The 22,820-nt window shown below is 41.9% G+C and overlaps 2 protein-coding genes across 5 annotated transcripts in view; one reads left to right on the top strand and one right to left on the bottom strand.

Annotated features, from left to right (window-relative positions):
* Positions 1 to 22,820, top strand: part of LOC137648745 (transmembrane protein adipocyte-associated 1-like) — a 62,187-nt gene that overhangs the window by 7,346 nt on the left and 32,021 nt on the right. The window contains exons 2-3 of the mRNA XM_068381827.1: positions 4,762 to 4,894; positions 6,291 to 6,453. Coding sequence (XP_068237928.1) covers positions 4,762 to 4,894; positions 6,291 to 6,453 — 296 coding nt within the window. The remainder of the gene's footprint in view (positions 1 to 4,761; positions 4,895 to 6,290; positions 6,454 to 22,820) is intronic.
* Positions 9,361 to 17,761, bottom strand: LOC137648738 (uncharacterized). 4 transcript variants are annotated; one of them, XR_011045692.1, is made up of 4 exons: positions 17,328 to 17,761; positions 16,929 to 17,014; positions 10,154 to 16,772; positions 9,361 to 9,598 (listed from the first exon to the last, which is right to left on the bottom strand). XR_011045692.1 is itself a non-coding variant. In XM_068381809.1 (2 exons), the coding sequence occupies exon 2, from the start codon at positions 16,413 to 16,415 to the stop codon at positions 10,677 to 10,679; it is 5,739 nt and encodes a 1,912-aa protein (XP_068237910.1). In that variant the 5' UTR covers positions 16,416 to 16,772; positions 17,328 to 17,761; the 3' UTR covers positions 9,885 to 10,676. The 4 variants fall into 4 exon arrangements, 1 of the variants encoding a protein (XP_068237910.1); XR_011045693.1 differs by lacking the exon at positions 16,929 to 17,014 and adding an exon at positions 9,755 to 9,840; XR_011045691.1 differs by lacking the exon at positions 16,929 to 17,014.

Here is a 22,820-nt window from a genome sequence, read left to right as displayed (position 1 = left end):
CACCTATAAAAAGAAAATTTTTCAGACGTGTTTCCTAGCTTTAGCCACCCCTAAAACGTAAAAAAATATATAATTCCGACGATTCACGACATCAAGTCATCAAAATACCTTCTCTATAAACAAATTGGGGAGCCTTTGTATATTGATGGCCAGGGCCTTCTGTGTGCATAGAAAATGGGAATTTTCCTTCCCATTTCCTAGTCGATTGTAGCCGTGTCAGTCACACTGTAGAACCCCTTCACAAAAACACCACACCACCTAATCTAATCTATAAGCCATTTCCTTACTTACCTACCTACCTACGGGGGCGTGGCTAATGCCCTTTTGCAACCCCCCTTAGACTGCTGTATTTCTAGCTTACCCTGTATTTGATTTGCAGCCTGCTTCACTCCTAGCAAGGTAACACTTGTCGTATTTCTTAACCCTTTTATCCCCAGGCTCTTTGGAAATTTCCAACCCTTAACTCCCAAGGGGTTATTTTTTTCCCAGCACATTTTGCAGTATATTTTTTTTTAATTGCTCTAACAGCCTTAATTTTGGTTATAGAGAGGTCAGGTTGGTCACATTCTCTTGGAAAATGCCTGAATTTTTTCAAAAAAATATAAAAAATATGAAAAAAAAAACATTTTTATAGCATTTTTTTTACAAGAACGTACCGGTACGTCCATGGGGGTAAAGGGATGGGTTTTGTGAAACGTACCAGTACGTCCTTTGGGGGTAAAAGGGTTAAAGGAAATCTGTTCTACAAGTATTAAGAAAGTTCAAACTCATACCAATGAACTACATTCACCTTATAGTATATAATGGAAACAAATATAGCTGTACTTACATTACTCGATGTCACTGAAGTTGGAATCTTTGGAAATTTGGCCTGTATCTTCATTTGAAGGGAATTTTTTTTTTTTTTTTTGCAGTGTTCTGTAATATTCTATAAGCAAAGCAAGCTAATACAGTATAAAAAACTTCCGTGTTTCTTGGCAATTTTCTTTCAGCACAAATTATTCGAACGGTGCCAAAGAAATGTTGGCTTGCCATTTTGAGTTTGTTTTGACGAGCCGAGAGAAGGTTGTGACTCTAAGACAGGATGAAAGCAACTGAGTAACTTTATTACAGACACTCGCCTTTATATACAAAAACTCAATGCAAAAGGAAATTTCCTGTTCAACTGATACCACACCGGTTAACAGTTAACGGTGAAAAAGAGATACATGTTTGTTCAGGTTCTTTTTAGTGCGAGGGGAGAGCGAAGATACAAGCATGATATATACACAAAATGAAATGTCGTTACTATGTACGATCGAGTGACACACTGTTGGTGCATTGTATTCCATTGTAAACATAGTGCATATCACCAACACTGCTGAAATAATTGCCAAAATAATCACCCAGGAGTTGTTGGGTGAAGTTCGTAATCCTCTCCAGCTTTGGATTGCTCCAGTTATAGAAAAAAATTACTTGCATCAGATCGAACTTCGTCATTCTCAGAGTTTAACATTGCCATCTTCACGTCTCTGTGTTCCCGTTACCCTTTTTGAATTTTGGAAATACTGAATTCTGATTGGATAAAAAAAAGGCCTCTGGCAGTTTCCCGGGTGAAGCTTGGTCTGATTGGGTCGTTCCAAATTACTGAGCCCGTCGATGGGTTCAGTGTTCCGTCGCTAAAGCACTGCTGAATTGATTAGAATATCATCTACAGTGAATTCTAGGAACTACGGGAGCATGAAATTGTGTCAAGGGAAAGAGCTTTTTCAATTAAACTTCCAAGGCAATTTGATGGTTTTCTATATTGGCTAAGTAGTTACCTTGGGGTATTTAGAACATTCTGAACAGTTTTTATTCTATTCAAATTTGCAATGGGGTTGCAAATAAGAGTTGTGGGTCTTGGTTATCATTTTACATGCACTCCTAGATCAGTAAGACCTCTCATTTTTTCCAGAAGGGAAAAAGACCTCATGTCTGGGATAATGTTTATACAAACATCTTTGTTGAATGCGTTTCGAAGAACAATTTCAATTGTGTGACGTAGTTTGAGGAGGGGTGGAGCTTCTATAGAAGTTGTGGACGTAGAAAATTGGCCAAGAGAAAATCACATGACATTAAAAACAGTTCTGTTTGGAGTTGATAAATGTCCACCAATATTGATACAGTAATATAGAAAATGGGAAATCAATCTTAGACGGAATAACCATCTGTCGGGAATTTTATGAACTGGTCTCGGGAGCGTCTTGTGTCATGTTAATCAAAATGGGAATTGTTATAAGGTAAGGTACTGTATTCTTAACTGCTGAGTAGGCCTTTAGGTAATGGGGTTAAAACGATTGTTAGAAGGGATAGACATTCAATTATGTTGGTTAAAAATTGTTTACGATTAATGTACTATACAGTAGTAAAGTAAAACCCCTAACCTAACCTAGGGGCAACCCTCCTCCTTCCCCTTACCTCACTTACAGTGCTGGAAAACCCCCAAACTGAGAAAAAAGGTACATATTATGGTTAGCTACCTCACCTTAAATAGAATGAGGAGTGACAGTCGTGAAAAGTTGGAGAGCAATCACTCCGGATTCCTCTACCTGAGCAAGAACATTCTCTTATTTATACTGAAGAGGCTATAGGAAACTGGTTGTGATAATAAAAAGGTGAGGCAGCAGCTCTGGATATTTTTTGTTGAAAATAAGCAAAATAGATACCACTGGAAGTCTCACTTATGGGCTGCCTTTGGCTAGAGCCCGTGGCCTGCAACTTCAGTGCAGGTCGTTCTAAAATGAACGAATGAACCACTGGAAGTATTCCGGCCAATTACCAGGTGGTTTCACTCCCTCATTTTTTGCCCAAATTATTCAATATTTTGACTATTTGTGCCAAGGTTAGAGGGGTCCACAAACTTTTCACTGTGATTTACGGTACGATGGTCTTACCCGAGTTTTAGGCTGACCCATTATCACTAATCACAACACAGTACTGCCCCATTTAATGTAATGCCTTTTTTTGAATAAAGGGATCAGTGACATAGCATCTTATTTTTGAGCCAATGGCTCAACAAGGTGCACAATAAAATATTTGTTCCAACACTAGCATAAACCTTTGCCTTTTAATTACGATAGATACAGTATCAGCAAAGCTGGAGTACTTGATGGTTAAACTTTTATAACGAGATGTAAAGAGGTGGCCGGTATTTACTGGCTGGGAGAGGGAATACCCTTACCCCCTGTTTGCTCACTGAGCAGTCACTTTGATATTGGCCATCTTTAGGAACAGACATTCTTCCACTGGCTGGAGTATGTTGGATGTTTAATTGCTTTCCCTTTTCTTTCCTTTCCCTTTTTTTTCCTTTCCCTTTTTTTTCCTTTCCCTTTTTTTTCCTTTCCCTTTTTTTCCTTTCCCTTTTCTTTCCTTTCCCTTTTCTTTCCTTTCCAGCCTATTTATGACTGTTTGCTGTTGTGGGAATGTCTGTGGTTATGCGGACTTATCCGGGGTGTCGTGACGACATTGCGGCACCTTCACCAGTGCAAGGGAAGACCACCTTCTGTTGTGGCCTGCCTGCAGAGGACGCTCCTTCAGCCAGGAATCTACATGTGACGAGTGTCTGGAGTGGTCACCCTCCCAGTGGATTACATATGGCATGAGAAAGAAGAGGTCCTAAAGGTATTCTTCTCCTATGTGGTCATCCTTGAGTCGAAGAAATCCTGACCTCTTCCTCTGATCCCTGCTGCGCTTCCTTCTGACCCTTCCCCGACAATGTCCTCTGAAGCCGTACGGAGAAAAGTGGCGTCCCTTTGACTTTGGAGACCTTGTGGTTTCCACTGAAGGAATAGGAGGGCTTCTCCCTCCAGAGGAGTCTTCGTCTGGTCGTCTTGTTGACGATGGCCTGCAAGTAATTTGGAGCTCCTTTTAACTGTAAGGTACCCTTTCGGAGGAGGTGTTGTCAACGGTCTGTTTGCTTTGAAGGAAGAGCAGGAGAGTGTTTAGGCCCTGGCGCTGGACGTCTTCTGCTTGTACCCTGCGAGAGCAGAGAGGTGAGTCTCTCTCCTTTTCGGGGTCGGCCCTCAAAGACTACTGCCATCTCACCAGTCTAATTATTTCCTTGTGAGACTGGTGGAGGAGACATGGTTAGTGTTAGCAAGCCTCCTGTGCACCCTCCCTTTGGGACATGCGATCTACTCCTATTTTAGAGTCTCGCTTCTCACTTGGATCCTTGTGTTGATGAGCAACGTGTCTCTCAACACGCGAGCAAGCATGACCGCGCTCATATACCTAAGGGCACTAGTACTCCTAGGTTTGCACTTGTAACATCTTCAGGCACATTTAGTTTAGTGGACGACCGGAGTCATGACTTTGCTTCTCTACAGAACCAAAGTGCATTGACATTTCCTGTGTTAGTTAACCAGCTAGATTGCTTTTAGGGAACTTCCTCCTGTTTTAGAATATTTCCTATTAAAGATCGATGGTTTGTATTCCATTTAGGAACAAATCACAAATTTTTAAAGTAATTTTTATTTTCCCAAGTACAAATGTGAGACCTAGTTGGGCTGCCGGCTTCAATCACCCCACAAGTCCGAGATGTTAAAATGAGTGTTGCTGTATCACTCAAGAGGCAACTATTGTGTACCTCATTAAAAGTTTAATGGCCTGTTCATCTTTACTAAAATTTTATTCATATAGAATGTCTAGGGATTGTATTGTTAGGAAAAATACAACTTACTTTTAAAATTTCTGATATTTTTTAGTAATTTGACATAATGATTTATACATTCTGTGTTTCAGGGTGAGAGTTTGGGACTTGTTACTTCTGCTGCCAACGTTTGTGTTTCTTCTGGGCCTCCTGGTCAAAATCAATAATGCAAGATTAAAACTACGAGCAGTCCACAGCCCTATTTACGCCACGTTTTATGGCTTGGTAAGGAATATAGTTTTGCATCTTCGTATTGTTAATTAAATGTCTCATTGATGCTATGATAACAGCCCCGTGAAATGAATTCATTAAACTATATTCTGTTCACTCTGTCTTTTAAATTCCATAAAGTATTCCCCTTTTTAGTGATTTAATGTGCCCTTCCATTTGTTCTCTTCGGCTATATTCAATTTTTTTTAATGATGTGCATTTGCATCTACTTGCAGGGGTGCCCTTTTAGCTTGGAAAAGTTTCCTACTAGCTGATTGAGTACAGTTACTTTATCCAACCAATCAGCTAGTAAGAAACTTTTCCGAGCTAAATTGGCACCCCTGTGCCTCATTGCAAATGTGCCTCATTTCAAAGGAGTATAGATTGCTCCAATTCCTCTCTCATCATGTATCCCAACCATGTCAGTCTTCAAGTTCTCAGCTATTCAGCTTCTGAAGTTAACATCTTTCTATCATTCCCTCGTTCGTAATGTAATCCTTTCCATCGTACTCCGGCCGTGAATTTCATCATCTTAAAGTCATACCTTTTCAGAACCTTTTTCAAATTTCCTGTCAGTGCCATTGATTCTGCTGCTTAGAGTAGTATAAGCCGTTTGTATTATTCTCAAATCTTTGCTCTCAATGCTAATTGGACATTATTTATCAATTAACTCTATAGTTTCTCTTCACTATTAGAAATTAGTACTGTAAATATAAAAGGGATTTTGACGAAGGAAAAATCTGCTTCCGGGCGAGGAACTTGTGTCGCCCAGTGAAATGCTCTTCTAGCACCATTTCTAAGGCATAGTTATTGCTGAACATACCAGAAAAAAAAAGAGATGCATGGAATGCCAGGAATAAACCTAGCTCGCTCACTCTTGAGTGTCTGTATAGAAAACTGGGGCGTGATTGAACCACGACCGTAGATCCCTCACCAATTAGACCTCTCCTTCATCAACATCCCCCTCCACCCCTACATCTCCCCACCCCTTATCTTCATTCCTCTATCAGCACCTGCGTTGGTTTGTCGATTGTTAACCCTTTTACCCCCAGGCTATTTGGAAATATCCAACCCTTAACACCCAAGGGGTTATTTTTTTCCCAGCACATTTTGCAGTATATTTTTTTAAATTGCTCTAACAGCCTTAATTTTTGTCATAGAGAGGTCAGGTTGGTCTCATTCTCTTGAAAAATGCCTGAATTTTCTAAAAAGAATTATCAAAAATATGAAAAAAAAATTTTTTATAGCAGTTTTTTGCAAGGACGTACCGGTACGTCCATGGGGGTAAAGGGATGGCTTTTGTGAAACGTACCAGTACGTCCTTTTTGGGGGTAAAAGGGTTAATGGTGTCGAGTAAATGCTGTAATGAATGTACTTTAATTTTAACATCTTGGTTTTTTTCTCCTTGCAGATATGGCTAAACACAGTCGTGTCTTTGGCAAGATGCATAGTTTCAATGACTGTAAATGCCGCCACTGTCTCGGGGGATGTAGCCAACAAATTGCTGTATGTTATCGTCAGATTTTTCTTGTTAGCCACGGAGATGAGTGTTGTAGTGTTTGCTATCTTTTTTGGTGAGTATTTTGTTGTTGGTTTTCCGTAAATATTAAACCTTTGTTTTACAGATGCTAGAAAATAGCTTTAGAAAAGTTAGGATAGAATTTTAGTTATGCTGTTCTTGGTTAAAGAAATAATGTTTGTTCCTACATGGATACAAACTTCCGAGTCATTTGTATGGGTTACTCCTAGTGTCGTTTTCTTTGACCAGACAAAGAAAGAAAAAGGGTTTGATTGCATCATGATACTGTTGCTAACCAACCGCAGTGCATGCGGCACAAGGCAGGTTCTTGTGATGCTCTTCACTAGGAATAAATTATAAATTTTAAAACAGTTTGTTTGTTCCAACACGGAGTACTTACCTCGAACTACTTTCTTAGGAGTATCTGGGATCTCCTCCCAACCGACCAGAATTTTTTGTAGTTTCCCCTATCTCCGTTTTCTATAGTGGGTACCTCTGTAGCGGATGAATACACGCCATGAGGCGACCCCGGGTCAGTGAGCGTGCTTGGCCAGGTCTCGGTCGGCAGTAAGTTTCTGGTCGCGTCGTGATTAACATCTCGCCGCGCTCTCTTCACCCAGTGCGACCCTTTGTGTCTCCACGCGGTCCCCACGTGTTCAATCCTAACCTTATCCACCTCTTTCCTCTGTGTCCCTGTGTCGATTGGTGCTTTAGTGTTCATTATGGAGCATCCCCGTCATTGCCCCGGCCCTATGGCTGGTAAATCTTGTAGTGCTTTTCTCTCCAAGCCGGAGGTCGACCCTCACACCTTGTGTTCTTCGTGTAGGGTCAGTGGTTGTTCCCCTACAGCCACGTGTCCGGAGTGCGAGTCTTGGAACAAAATCCAGTGGGCTCTCTACAGAACCAAGAAAAAGAAGGCAGCCAAGAGATCGCCTAAGAAGGCTAGCATCTCCTCGACTTTAGCGTTGCCCGATGCCTCGTCAGAGAGGGGTTCCCTACCGCCTTCCCCTACCCAGAGTAGGGGACGAGGTAAGTCCGTTGCGGGGAAGCGGCCCACTGCCCTTCCCCAAGAGTCTGATATTCCTGTTGGTGGGGATGTTGTGTCGGTTCAGGCATGTGTGGGGCCTGAGGGAGGGGCGGGAGTGTGTTCGGGAGACGAGGTCCTGGTGCTTACAGGGCCCATCTCTGCCGAAGATCCGATGTGGGGGAAGCCTGCTACGGCCCCTTCCCCCGCATCGTGGGTATGTGTTTCAGGTGCTTCCGCGACCGGGGGAGACGCCGAGAAAGAATCAGGATTGTCGAATTCGGATTCCGTCGCCTGGATGGCACCCAGGACGCCCTTCAGGTCGCCCATGAGACTAGAGGAGGAGTTCGACACCTGGTTCGCTCCCAAGAAAGTGCCTCGGTCTCCCCCGGCGCCGTCGTCAACGCTCCCGCCCATCTTTTTGCAGCCCTCTTTGCCAGTGGAACAGCACGAAGATCCCCAGCAACATTGGATGTAGCAGTTGATTCAGCGGGTTCGTCTTCCTTCCCGTCATCGTTGTCCTCCTTTTCGTCGGATTCGTTTTCCTCGGAAGATGAAGGCCCGAGGGACTCGAGGAAACGAGAGAGGTCCCGCTCACGCTCGCGCCACTCCAGAAAACGGGCTAGGACCTCCAGGAAGAAGTACAAGAGGAGCCGTTCGTCTAAGGATAAGTGGGTGCGGGTCACGATCCCCCGGAGTGAACTTCTCAAGGCTACCTCTGCTCCGAGCGCCTCCGGTTGGCTCCCCAGAGCCGTTTCTTCACCCTCGCGACACGGCTCCTCTGGCAGACCCGACCATCGTCAGAAGTCGACCCACCAGGTCACTTTCAACAAGCATAAGTCCGCGAAGGCACCGGCTCCATTCGCCCAGCGGAAAGAGTCACTCCTTCGGCCTGGCAGCCTAGTCCCAGCCTCCGGTACTTCGACAGCTTTCCCCGAGCAACAGAGCCAGCCAACTGGTCCGAAGAAGCCCGCGGCTCCGCGGGAGGGAGTAGACCCATGACGGCTACTCCCGTCCCAGCGGATCCGCCAGCACTGCGGGTCGCCGCGCCAATGGCTCGACACGAGAAGAAGGTTCTACCTTCTCACGCAGCTCCATCCGTTATCGACGAGGCTCCCCATGCGGATGACCAGGTAACGGAAGGCCTTATAGAAGGAGGAGAGTGCTCTTCAGACGACGTCTCCTCCTACCGGAAAGTCTTGGCCTCATCAGACGCCACCATAGGCTGGATGAACCTAAGCCCTCGACAGAGCAGGCCTGGCTCTCCGGGCTGAGCAGATTGGTGGACAACCCGGTTCAGCAGAAGCCTTCTCTAGCCTTACCTCTAGCGCGGGACGTGAAGCTGAGTATGGACCACATAGACAAGTTCATAGCCAGCCAAGTGGACGCCCCCAGGAGCCAGGGTGCCTCCAAACTTCTACCGGGACTTAAAACATAGAAACGCTTTTACGTCCTGTAGGGTCGTCGAGGAGGTCCCCGTACGGTCGAGCCAGCTATCGCCATATTGAATCGGAGCGGCAGAAGACAGGGCATCCTCTGCTCCGGTGTGCTTCTCACCAGCAGAAACTTCCATGATGGAGGATATGGCCCTAGACCTGGTCAACGTTTCTTCTTGGTTGGACTGGTGGGCCTGCACCCGGGTGGGGTTCCAGTCCTCTCATGACCTCTCCGTCCCAGAAAACCAGTCCTTAATACGAGAATTGATCAGTTCGGGGGGAAAAGCTTTAAAGTTTCTCTCCGTGTTCCCCCTGAAGGCGGTCGAGGAGGTGATGGAGAGGGTCAGGAAACTCAAAGAAGTGGGAGAGCCCAGACCCCCGCCTGCAAGACGTCCAGCTCACGGGAGACACTCTTCAGACGCCCTTCACCCGTCCCATTCTTCGCCAGTCCAACCGAGGAGAGAGTCCCCGTCGGTGTCTTGGTACCAAGCCCCGCTCTTGAAAAACTTTACAACGTAATTGGAAAATTAATACAATGAGCAATTTTCTTATTTTAATTCAACCTTCATAAAATTATGAACAACTAGGAAATTGAACAAGAATTAATAAAATGGTTTCATGTATTGCTGCTCAAATTAAAAACAATGCTGTTGTTGCTGCTGTCGAAGATGATCGCCTTAAATGGAGGTCAAAGCGATGGTCAAGCATCTCCAACTTCCAATTACCATTTTCAAGAACCCCTAGATAAATATGAAATAACTAATATCAATTACACTTCAAATGGTAATTTAAACAATCGAAATAACTAATAAATTACTTAAAACACAGGAATGCCATTCAAATATATATATTGTATCAATAATGGATTTCACTTAACATTATCAAATAATAATTACCTAAAGGCAATGGTCCACTTTGCGTATTGAGTATATCACTAGTATACAACAAGCCAAATTGACAGTAAGGCCGAACGAATAACCACCTAAGTAGTAAAAACAACTAATGTAAATAAACTACTAATTAACGTAAAAGTGGCAAAAATGATAGAATACCAAAATATGATACAAAATTTAAATTATCTAACCAGCTCAAAGTAACTGAAGATAAATGAATCTCTCAATTATGACAGGGAAATTATAATATGGCAATTTCATGAAAATTGTAAATGATATGAATATTATCCAAGGGTATTTTTATTTGTGGGGGCTAAAAAGCAAAGCAAGGGACTTTCATTATCAAATGAACTATGAATTATAAATCACAAATTTTAAATGACCTTTAAAATGATGACGTACCTCACAACCCATACAGTCCGTGTATGCTGTTCGTAAATGAAACAAATCACAATTTCTGTGTTGGCTCTTGATGAGGCTTCCAAGAAGAAGGCAACGTAAGATGCGGATCCATGGTACAAATCACTTATTTTTTCACCATGACGATAAAGAGGCCAGCAAATCCAATGTTGTCACTGGTGAAGATGGCTAAGAACTAACTTTTATTTTCATGAAAAGCCGTCCACTTCTCCTTTCTGTAAGAAATTTATAACGAGCAGCAAGTCTCTTCAACGACCCAAACCATCTTAAGTTTTAACAGGTTATTAAGGAATTGTCATCATTTTATGTAAACAAAAATTATTTAAATACTAAAAATGCATGTTGAAATAAAAACAATCATTTGCAAACTTACCAAATTACCATATTATAAAAAGAAACAGAAAACAAAAAAATAACTCGAGTGTTATTTTTCAACACTCCCGGGGAAGAAATCAAATTCTACATAAGAATTATGTAAATTTGATCAAATAAAGAAAAAATATAATTAGTCTGAAATATCATCGTTTAGAATGGTTTTGAATTTTTGCCGTGATATCTCAGCAGCTTTTCTCGGTGGACGTTTCCTAGAAACGTCCATGCCTGGAATCTCTTCTTTCGATGCTACAGCATCATCATCATCATCATCATCATCATCTGATCCTACAGCATCCTCATCAGACTCCTTCCTCAAGAGTGGTATTAAAGAAGTAACATGCCTTTTAGTTATTTCATTGGTTTTACCCTTCATAACTTTCGCAGCAGTTACCTCTCCGTTGATATTCTTGGAAACTTCTTTGACAATTCCCATAGGATAATTAACAGGTTTATATCCATCATCCTTAATCAGCACAATATCGCCGATACTGATTTGTTTATGGTTTACAGGAGCATATCTATCCTTCTTATCAGTAGCTTGTTTAATTAAAGTGTTCATGAATTCCCGATGATAGATTTCCAGCAAGTTAGTTCTAATTTGTTTCAGCTTCTCATAAGATGTTTTAATTTTATGTACAACATCAAAGGCAACCTGAAAATCCTCATCAGAATCAGGGTCAGCTTGTAATGCGGGAATAATATTCAAAGAGACCAATGAATATCCATGAATAAGTTCCTCTGGCGTTATAGGGGTTGGTACATTATTAGAACAATCTCTTAATGCTTCTTTAAATGCAATCGGCCTTCTATTGATCAAATGTACAGCATGACAAACAAGATATTCAAAATCCCTAAATTCAATGACATTATTTCTGATTGACTTCCGTATCATATGCTTGGTCATTTTGACTACGCTCTCAACCAATCCTCCAAGCTGACTGCAGCCCTTATAGTACTGTTGAAAATGGACTTTCTCAACATTATTATCAGTTAAATACTGAACAGTCTCGGCATCGTTCAGGAAATCCTGAACAATATTGGCTCCTGCCACTATTTGCGTACCCAAATCACTTACTATAAACCGAGGGACTCCATATTCAAAAGAATGCAGTGACAAAGCACGCAAAAACTCTTCAACTGTCATATCCATACAGATCTTAAGATTAACTGCTCGTGTGAACATGCATGAAATAACAAGGATCCAAACCTTGACTTTATCTTTCCCTTGTCTCACATAAAATGGACCACAATAATCAAGGTATACATTACCAAAAGGTTTATCAGATGGACTCAATCTAAATTCCCTATAGGCTGATTGATTAAGTTTGACAGGTCTTTGGTTATATCTCCGGCATACAACACATTCCTTCAGAATCCTTTTAACTGTTGAGAAGAATTTTGGTATCCAGAATTTCCTACGTAATTCTGTCAAAAGGGCATAGCAACCAGCATGTTTCAAAAGCAAATGTTCATCTAATATAATAAGTTTTGTTAGAGTACTCTCTCTTGATAAAAGAATAGGATAAGTTTGGTTGGTTACACTGCGCTTCTCATTAAATTTACAATTCACTCTTATTAAATTATGAGTGTCTGGATACAAATTCAATTGTGATATCAAATTAGGCATAGCCATCTTGGTTTTAGATTTACTACTTAAATAGTCAATAACATCTGGAAAATTTATTTGTTGATCCCTAGAGATGATTTGAGTCAAAGCCTTAGAGCGGAGGTCCTTCTTATCAAAGCTATGTGACTTGTTTATAAACCCTTTCCATCGATCCCAGCATTCCAGAACTTTCGCATGTATAGATATCAACTTATTCATATTTGAATATCTATCTAGAGGTATTAAGTGCTCTAGTTTTACAGTTTGGCTTTCTTTTATACTGGTTGATGCACTATATGCCTCAATGGTTTCTAAATTCTCGACCATTGGTACCTTGAAACCTAAAATGTCACTTCTACTAGCTTGATCGAGATCACGTATATTGGGACCCTTATGGTAATTAGACTTCATTAAGCTTTTGAATGACAGACATCGTGTAATTTTGTCAGCTGGGTTGTCCATTCCACTCACGAAGGAGAATCCAACACTTCTCCCCTCACATAGCTTTATTATATGATTCAGTTTGTTCATTACGAACACTGACCTTTTCTGCATTTTATCAAACCTATGAGAAAATGACTTAAGCCACGACAGGGCAACAAAACTATCTGAGAATAGCCCCAAGTCAACTATTTTGATGGGCACCAGGCACTGTGTGCCACCCAGTTCATTATAGGTATCCAACAAAACCTCTGTACCCAAACATATAGCCTGTAATTCGAGTGAAGGAATGGACTTTTCATGCAATTTGGATCCAATGAGTCTGTTTTTCGCTAATACAAAGCTTCTTTCACAACTTCTTATATTGTATAAATATACAACAACTCCATAAACTCTTTTGCTAGCATCAACATAAGCCTCAAGTTTATATTCATCTGTCCTTTCACCAACACATCTCTGAAGCTCAAAAACAGGAGCAGAATTTACTTGGTTTGCAATATTTTTCCATTCCTTTTGTTGAAAGTCTCTAAGTTGTGTATCCCATCCAAGCGTCCTCTCACATTGCAAGTCCTGCATAAAAAGTCTAGCTCTGTTAAGAAGAGGACCATTTATGTTGAAAACATCATAATTAGATGCAATGGATCGCAAAATTTCCCTTTTTGTATTAGCCTTTTCATCAAGGCACAATTTCCTGGTTGAAATTGTATCACTCCCTCGATTCCAGATCATCCCAAGTAATTTCACCTCCATCTCAGATTTCTTGCATCCTACATTCGATTGCGTATTTTCTCCATCAATTTTATCTTGTAGTGTAGAATCATTAGAAAACATCTGCTGTAGTTCAAATTTGTAAGGACCAAAAATACCCTGTAAAATCTCATATATCCAATTCAAGGTTTCAGATGATTCACAAGTAAATCCACCATTATCCATATATAAGAGCTGATACATTATCCATTTTGCATTTCTTAGTCTAGGATTATCATTCTTGCTATCCAGTACTAAAATTTTGAAAAGAGCCAACATCAAAATTGTAGGACTGCATCGAAGTCCAAAAGGAAGACGAACATTTTTGTAGGCAACTATAGAGAAATCCCCTTTCTTAACATTCTTATACCACAAAAAGAGTAACTTCTGCTGATCAAGCTCACTGAGTGCTATTTGATTGAATGCTTTCTTAATATCGAAGATGAGTAATTTAGATCCAAATCTCAAATGAAGCATTGCAGACGTTATCTTTTGATTGAGTGATGGGCCAGCATACATAGCCTGATTATGATTGACCGTCATCACACTGGACCTGCTAGGTTCACAAACATTGGACAGGAAAACAACTCTGCATTTTGTTGTTTCCCGATCTAGTCTAAAAACTCCCATGTGTGCTAAAAAACTGCACTCAGGATGCTCATCCATGTACCTTTCTAGATTTGGTACTCTTTCAATTATCCCAAGTTTTGCTTGTTCTTTAAAATTTTCATTCATAAGTTCCAAATTTGCCTTGTTCCTTTGTAATTTTCTCGTGTTGGACCTCAATACAGCCTTTGCAAGGTTGAAATTCCGTCCAAGCAAATGACAGCTCTTTTCATTCCATAGAAGAGGCATCTCTAGCCTTCCTTCCTCGTTTCTTCTTGCGTTATCAAGGGTAAACTTAATCAAATTTGCATTACAATCTGACATCAAGTTTCCATCTTCAGGGTCTGGTTCATAAATAGATTTCTCATACACAGATCGCAGCATCTCCTCAGTTGCACGTCTCAGCTCTGATTCTTCAATCATACCTTTTTCATTTAAAATAGCGAAGTTAGCTTGAACCTCCACCTCGCATTCCAAACTTAAGCCACTTGGCTCACCCATAGAACTTCCAAATCCAATATACTTGCAGCATTCATCTATGCCATCTAATACAGGGAATTTGTTTCCATTTAACTCACATGTTTCCTCATAATCGGCAACCGAGCGAGAGTGCTCCGAACACCAAGAACAAGAAAAATCCTTTGAAAGATAAGGTAGATTCTGTTGCATAATCTTGACATTACCCATTAACATCACTCCTGCAGCTGATCCCAAATAAACAGATGGGTGATCATTGCCAAATTTTACTGAAAAATCTAATAAACAATGGGTATCATTTGTACCGAGTATCAAGTCTATATCCTTTATTTTATCACTACCATCAGTCAAATATTTATCAGCTAATTTGAAGCCTTTTTTGGCAAAGGCCCTGGCCACTTCTGAAATTCCTGGCAATGACAAATTTATATCTATGCTTGGTACACACAATGCATGTATTACACATGCCTTATCATTAAAGTTGCACTTTAATTCAACTATCTTGGATTTATACTTCTTACTTGAATTAAAACCATTGACTGTTAAAGAGACATTATCTTCTAACACTTTCAACCTATTATCACTTGCAAGTTTTTCAGTTACAAAACTGGTCTGACAGCCACAGTCCTTCAAACCTCTAACAAGGGCTCCATTCAACATTTCACAGGTAAAAGTTGGCAAAACAGAGGCGCCATCAGTGGTATGCAAAGCCTTAGTTATAATCATTACATCACTTGAGGTTTCCCTGTGTTTTGAATTACCTGCTTTTACTTCCTTGCTACCTCTTGCATTCATTTGTAGTTTTTCATCATGAGATTTTTCACCTTGATGATCACACAAAAAGGAAAAATGCCAACCCTTACAAAAATAGCATTTCTTAAAGAATTTAAACTTGCATTTGTCAGTGGTATGTCCAATGTTAGCACATTTCTTGCAACCATTAAGTTCTTCTAAGCGTCTCAGCTTATGCTCAGGTTCTTTATAATTTATACACTTATGTGTTGCATGGTTTTCCTGGCAAAGAGTGCACCTTTTCCTCGGAGAAGCGGCGTCAGCAGTACTAATTCTGTTAGTTTCATTATCCTCATATTTAACATTAACTGCAAGTGATGTAGAAGATTTTCCTCCTTGTCTCCTCCTTTCATTAAACTTCCTTGTGACGTCCATATAACGTTCAGATGCTTCAAAGAAATTTTCCTTTATCTCCTCAAGTGATGGACGTACATGATTAGTCACATTTATTAGCTGAGCTTTAAAGGAGTCATTCATGCCTTGCCAGATGAAATACTGCAAAATATCATCTACTTTGATATCCAATGTAGAAAAAGTTTCAGTTACATTAGTAATTTTTCCAATATAGGAAAAAGGATCAGTGCCATACTCAAGCTTCATTTCACTTAATTGCTTAATTACATTGAATTTCTGAAGCGAACGAGAAGCCAGTGCTTCTTTAAGCAATTTCTTAGCATCAGTATAGGTCTGCTTTGAAATTTCAAGATTTTCGAGTAAAATTGAGGCTCTGCCTGATACCTGTTGCTTGAGAAGTAATAGTTTATCTCTCTCAGTGTACGAATATGTGGCAATAGCCGATTCAAACTCGACAAGAAATTTTTCAACATTTTCACTTTCGGTGCTAGCGTAAACCGGAAGTGGAACTACAGGACTCTTTAAGAGACTTCTTGCGGTTTCAGAATCCTTGGCCTCAGGCTTAGAATCCATCAATTGTAAAACAGCAAAACAGGTATTTAATTTATCTGAGTAATCATCACAAGACTGCAATTCTAATAAGAACTCCTCTTCATTTGTCCCGTCTCCATACAAAGACTTATGGATTACAGTATTAAGACTGTTCAACTGATCACTGTACGATACCAATTTGATTTGAACAGCCTTCAACTCAGTTTTATTCATACGCATGAATTTATCATGTTCATTAAACAACCGCGTTACTTGGCCACGAATATATTTACGAGTCTTTAATTCTACACTCATTTCAATAAAATTTAAAAGGATAGACCATGGACCCGCAAACAAACAAAACCCCAACCCGGAAGCTAACCAGACAGCAAAAACAGCACCTTACTTAAGCCCCACGTTGGGCGCCATCTTGAAAAACTTTACAACGTAATTGGAAAATTAATACAATGAGCAATTTTCTTATTTTAATTCAACCTTCATAAAATTATGAACAACTAGGAAATTGAACAAGAATTAATAAAATGGTTTCATGTATTGCTGCTCAAATTAAAAACAATGCTGTTGTTGCTGCTGTCGAAGATGATCGCCTTAAATGGAGGTCAAAGCGATGGTCAAGCATCTCCAACTTCCAATTACCATTTTCAAGAACCCCTAGATAAATATGAAATAACTAATATCAATTACACTTCAAATGGTAATTTAAACAATCGAAATAACTAATAAATTACTTAAAACACAGGAATGCCATTCAAATATATATATTGTATCAATAATGGATTTCACTTAACATTATCAAATAATAATTACCTAAAGGCAATGGTCCACTTTGCGTATTGAGTATATCACTAGTATACAACAAGCCAAATTGACAGTAAGGCCGAACGAATAACCACCTAAGTAGTAAAAACAACTAATGTAAATAAACTACTAATTAACGTAAAAGTGGCAAAAATGATAGAATACCAAAATATGATACAAAATTTAAATTATCTAACCAGCTCAAAGTAACTGAAGATAAATGAATCTCTCAATTATGACAGGGAAATTATAATATGGCAATTTCATGAAAATTGTAAATGATATGAATATTATCCAAGGGTATTTTTATTTGTGGGGGCTAAAAAGCAAAGCAAGGGACTTTCATTATCAAATGAACTATGAATTATAAATCACAAATTTTAAATGACCTTTAAAATGATGACGTACCTCACAACCCATACAGTCCGTGTATGCTGTTCGTAAATGAAACAAATCACAATTTCTGTGTTGGCTCTTGATGAGGCTTCCAAGAAGAAGGCAACGTAAGATGCGGATCCATGGTACAAATCACTTATTTTTTCACCATGACGATAAAGAGGCCAGCAAATCCAATGTTGTCACTGGTGAAGATGGCTAAGAACTAACTTTTATTTTCATGAAAAGCCGTCCACTTCTCCTTTCTGTAAGAAATTTATAACGAGCAGCAAGTCTCTTCAACGACCCAAACCATCTTAAGTTTTAACAGGTTATTAAGGAATTGTCATCATTTTATGTAAACAAAAATTATTTAAATACTAAAAATGCATGTTGAAATAAAAACAATCATTTGCAAACTTACCAAATTACCATATTATAAAAAGAAACAGAAAACAAAAAAATAACTCGAGTGTTATTTTTCAACACCCGCAGTCCTCCCGTAGGGGAGGTTCAACCCCGCAAACAACCTTTAGGCCCTCTTATTCCAACTCCAGGAGAGGGCTCTCCAGCCGCGCCTCTAGGAGGAAATAGGCAGAGAGGCTCCCTACTCCTGCCGAAGCCTCAGGTAGGGGTATGCCTCAAACACTCTTGGCAAGCTTGGCGGGACTACGGAGCGGATCCGTGGACCGTAGCAGTACTGAAGGACGGGTACAGGTTGCCCTTCCTAGCGGAACCGCCCCCTCTAATCCTGGACCAACAGGTGGAGTGGTTGGCGCCCAAGGACCCCTTAAGAAGAACAGTATTACAGGAGGAAGTGTCGGCCATGCTCCCCAAAGGGGCGTTGGAACCAGTCAGGAACCCCAGCCTAGGGTTCTACAGCAGACTCTTCCTGGTGAAGAAAGCGACGGGGTTGGAGGCCGGTCATAGATCTGTCAGCCCTCAACAAGTTTGTGCGCAAGACCGACTTCAAAATGGACACCCCGCAGTCGGTGATGGCGGCCTTGAGAGAAGGGGACTTCATGATGTCCTTAGACCTCAAGGACGCCTACTTTCAGATCCCTGTCCACCCCTCCAGCTGGAAGTTCCTAAGAGTGAAGTGGGGTACCCAAGCGTTGCAATTCAGAATTCTTTGCTTCGGGCTGTCGACAGCTCCTCAGGTCTTCACAAGAGTCTTCACAACAGTCTCAGCCTGGGCACACGAGCAGGGCATCCGCCTGATTCATTACCTAGACGACTGGTTGTTACTTTCAGCCTCAGAGGGAGCACTGAGGGAGCAAGGTGCGAAGCTTCTATGGTTCTGCAGGGACTTGGGTATCACCATCAACCTGGAAAAGTCGCAGCTGACGCCCTCCACCAGGATGACCTACTTGGGGATGGTTCTAGACACCCGGTTGGTGAGGGCCTTCCCTTTCATGGAGAGGTTGGACAATCTGGATCGGATACTGCGACCCTTCCTAACGGACCAGCCGAGGAGAGCCAAGGACTGGCGGAGGTTGATGGGCCACCTCGTGTCGTTGGAGAAGTTAGTCCCCTGGGGGAGACTCAAACTGAGAGGGGTTCAATGGAACCTGAAGGAGCTCTGGACCCCGGGGGGAGTCCCCGCACAAAATAGTTCCGGTGTTCCCAGAGACAAAGGAAGTCCTGAAGTGGTGGCACGACAGGACGAACACCCTCAAAGGAATGCCCTTCGCAATTGATCCTCTGGAGATGCTGTTGTTCACGGTCGCGTCAAAGGAGGGATGTGGAGCCCACCTTCTCGACGAGTCAGCAAAAGGGAAGTGGTCCCTCGAGGAGAAGAGCTGTCACATAAACGTGCTAGAGCTGATGGCCGTGCAAAGGGCATGCCAAGAATTTGGCCATTTACTCCGGGGAAACATTGTGGCTCTGATGTGTGACAACGCCACGGTGGTGGCCTATGTGAAAAAGCAAGGAGGACTGAAGTCAAAGGAGCTGTGCAGTCTCACGACGCAGTTCCTGGAATGGGCCTCGAAAGAACAGGTCGAGGTCAAAGCCAGGTTGATTCCAGGAAAGAGGAACGTTCTAGCCGACAGCAGGATGGGTTAAGTAGTAGGGTCGGAGTGGTCTTTACACCCGGGAGTGGCCCGGACGGTTATCCTGAAGTGGGGTTCGCCGGTGATGGACCTCTTCGCCACGAGACTCAACGCACAGCTCCCCGTGTTTTGTTCTGTGCCCGATCCAACAGCAGCGTTCGAGGACGCCTTTCAACATCCTTGGGACAACCTCGACGTGTATGCCTTCCCGCCCTTCGGGATGCTCAGATAAGTCCTCAACAGAGTGAGGCAGGCAAACAACCTGTGGATGACTTTGGTAGCGCCCCGGTGGCCGGACCGAGAATGGTTCGCGGACCTAAAGGAACTGGCGCGCCTCCCACCTTGGCCCCTTCCAGACAGGCCCGATCTCCTCCGTCAACCACACTTCCAAAGGTTTCCCGAAAACCCTCGGTCCCTCCGCCTATAGCGTGGAGGTTATCGAGCGGCTCCTGAAGAGGGAAGGATACTCGTCGAAGACCGCAGCAAGGATGTCGGGGTACCTAAGACGGTCCTCGGTCGCGGTATACCAAGCGAAGTGGACCACCTTTACTAAATGGTGCGCCTCACAGAACATCAGGCCGTTGGAGGCCTCCATTCATGAGATAGCCGACTTCCTAGTCTATTTGAGATACGACGTAGGTACAGTATGTCTATTCCGGCCGTCAAGGGAGTCCGAGTGGCTTTGGGCCAAGTCTTCCTCCTGAAAGGCATTGATCTAGGAGCTTCCAGACAAATCTCGATGCTCATCAGGGGCTTCGAACAGTCGTTTTATCCCCAGGCCTCTGGAGTGCCCCAGTGGGATGTGGCTAGAGTTCTGAAGGACCTGTCGGGGCTGCCCTTCGAACCCCTCAAAGATATTCTAGACAAGGAGCACACCCTCAAAACTGTCTTCCTTTTAGCCCTAGTGTCAGCGAAGGGAGTAAGCGAGCTCCATGGGTTGTCATATGAGGTCTTGCACTCGAAAGGTTGGCGAGAATAAAGTTTCAGGTTCATACCTAATTTTGTAGCCAAGACTCAGAACCCAGCTTACTGGGACCCCAGGTTCGAGGGGTTTTCAGTGCCAGCGATCCCGCGTTCGGACAACCCAAGGGACTTGTTACTGTGTCCAGTCAGAGCGGTGCGAAAGTACCTGGAAAGAATGTCCAAGCTTCGACCTGGGATCAAGAGTCTGTTCGTCTCTTCGGGGCTAGTGAAGAAGGCAGTCTCCAGGAATACGGTATCTTTCTGGTTACGGCAGGTAATTATGAGAGCTTACGACAGCTCAGGAGTCTCCCTTCCGGGAAAGTCTAGACCCCATGATATTAGGGGCCTGAGTACTTCGTTGGCCTTCGAGAGGAACATGGCGGTGGGCCAGATCCTGGAGGCGGGCACTTGCTCCAGGCAGTCCATCTTTACGGCTCACTACCTAAAGGACTGTTCTAGGAAGTCTTTGGACGGTTTCTCTTGGGCCCGTCATTTCTGCGCTCCAGAAGATTTATGGTCGTAGGCCTGGGGAAGCCGTGGGCGGTAAGTCCAAGAGACGCAGGTTCCTTCCTTACATTTCTCCTTATCACCCTTCCCCTCCATTACCCTTGATCCCTTCTCTTACCATGGGGAACACGTTCAGTTGGATGCATCCATGTCCAAAGACTCTTACAGAGGTGAGTTACGTAGACACTAAGATAGTTTTTTGCGTAGTTTTCCCTAGTTCTCATTTCCATTTTGGGGTTAGTAGAACCTAACCTTCCTATCTAGGTTTGTTCCCTTTTCCAGACGGTCTCTCGGTCCGGAAGGCCACTCCCACCTCCTAAAGTATAAGTCTCCTAAGAAAGTAGTTCGAGGTAAGTACTCCGTGTTAGAACAAGTCACAAATTTTAAGTAATTTGTATTTTTCCTAACAGTACTTACCTCGAACTACTTTTGGGTTATGGCCCATCCATCCTGCCCCGAGTGCCTTACAGGACTTTTGATACCTTATCTATCATAAACTTACTGCTGACCGAGACCTGGCCAAGCACGCTCACTGACCCGGGGTTGCCTCCTGGCGCGTATTCATCTACTACAGAGGTACCCACTATAGAAAACGGAGATAGGGGAAACTACACAAAATTCTGATCAGTTGGGAGGAGATCCCAGATACTCCTAAGAAAGTCGATCGAGGTAAGTACTGTTAGGAAAAATACAAATTATCTAAAATTTGTGATATTTTTCCTATCTTTACAAACCTGAGTCAATTATCAAAGATCCTGCCTCAACCACCCCTCAAGTCTTTTGACCAGGAGAGGGTGAAGAGCGTCGTGAGAGGACGCCTTGCGCTGCATCCTCTGTTGTTGCTTAGGGCCCGTACGCGCTATGATTCATGATGCGCGCAGTGTTTAATGGGTGTGTTAAAAAACGACTTTTTCAACACCAAGCTGCATCACAAATGTGTTGATGGCCGGACCAATTCCACGTGTCTGCTCAGTGTTACGTCATTGTTCAAAGTGGGAGGACGTCCGCTCAGCTCCAGCGCCAATGGCTTATCATCGGCATACATCCTCTCAATGAAAGCTGAACTGTAACTAGGCAGTTAATGTCTGAAAACAAATGAGCAGTTTTGCAATACAGTTTAGCCGCTAGTAATATTTTTTCTATACCCCTACTGCATCACGAGGCTGATACATGATGCATAGTGTGTACGGGGCTTTAGCAACAGTAGCATGATGCAATCAATCCCTTTTTCTTTGAATGTCTTGTCATAGAAAACGAGACTAGAAATAACCCATATAAATGACTCCATTCTGTATAGCTAAGAGAAATACAAATTTTGAAAATTTGTAGTATTTCTGTCAGAATAACTATTTTATTTTGTTAAGAAATTAAAGATATTCATTCTACCTTTTACATAACTGTCTTAGATAAAGTATTGAAAATCTTACATATTAATGGAACGAGCCATAGAATTAAAAGCCACTAATTCTATCGATCAATCAGCGTCATTGGACAAATACTTGTTCCTTTTAGTTCGCTGTGTCGAACGTGATCTGTGTTAAAAATCAGGAATCACAGAGTTAAGAAGCAGGAATTGTAGAATTAAGAATCAGGAATCTTAGCATTGAGAATCAGAAATCATAGAATTAAGAATCAGGAATCATAGAATTGAGAATCAGAAATTGTAGAATTAAAAATCAGGAATCATAGAATTAAGAATCAGGAATCATAGAATTAAGAATCAGAAATCGTAGAATTAAGAATCAGGAATCATAGAATTAAGAATCAGAAATCATAGAATTAAGAATCAGGAATCATAGAATTAAGAATCAGGAATCATAGAATTAAGAATCAGAAATCATAGAATTAAGAATCAGAAATCATAGAATTAAGAATCAGGAATCATAGAATTAAGAATCAGGAATCATAGAATTGAGAATCAGAAATCATAGAATTAAGAATCAGGAATCATAGAATTAAGAATCAGAAATCGTAGAATTAAAAATCAGGAATCGTAGAATTA

Source organism: Palaemon carinicauda, chromosome 10 (genome assembly GCF_036898095.1).
Source record: "Palaemon carinicauda isolate YSFRI2023 chromosome 10, ASM3689809v2, whole genome shotgun sequence".
NCBI classification, from domain to species: domain Eukaryota; kingdom Metazoa; phylum Arthropoda; class Malacostraca; order Decapoda; family Palaemonidae; genus Palaemon; species Palaemon carinicauda.
The sequence above is the reverse complement of the archived record's forward strand: the minus strand, read 5'-3'. Positions and strand labels throughout refer to the sequence as shown.

What these genes read in the sequence shown, in the direction of transcription:
- LOC137648738 (XM_068381809.1), bottom strand. Translation starts at nt 16,415, where the DNA reads ATGAGTGTAGAATTAAAGACTCGTAAATATATTCGTGGCCAAGTAACG.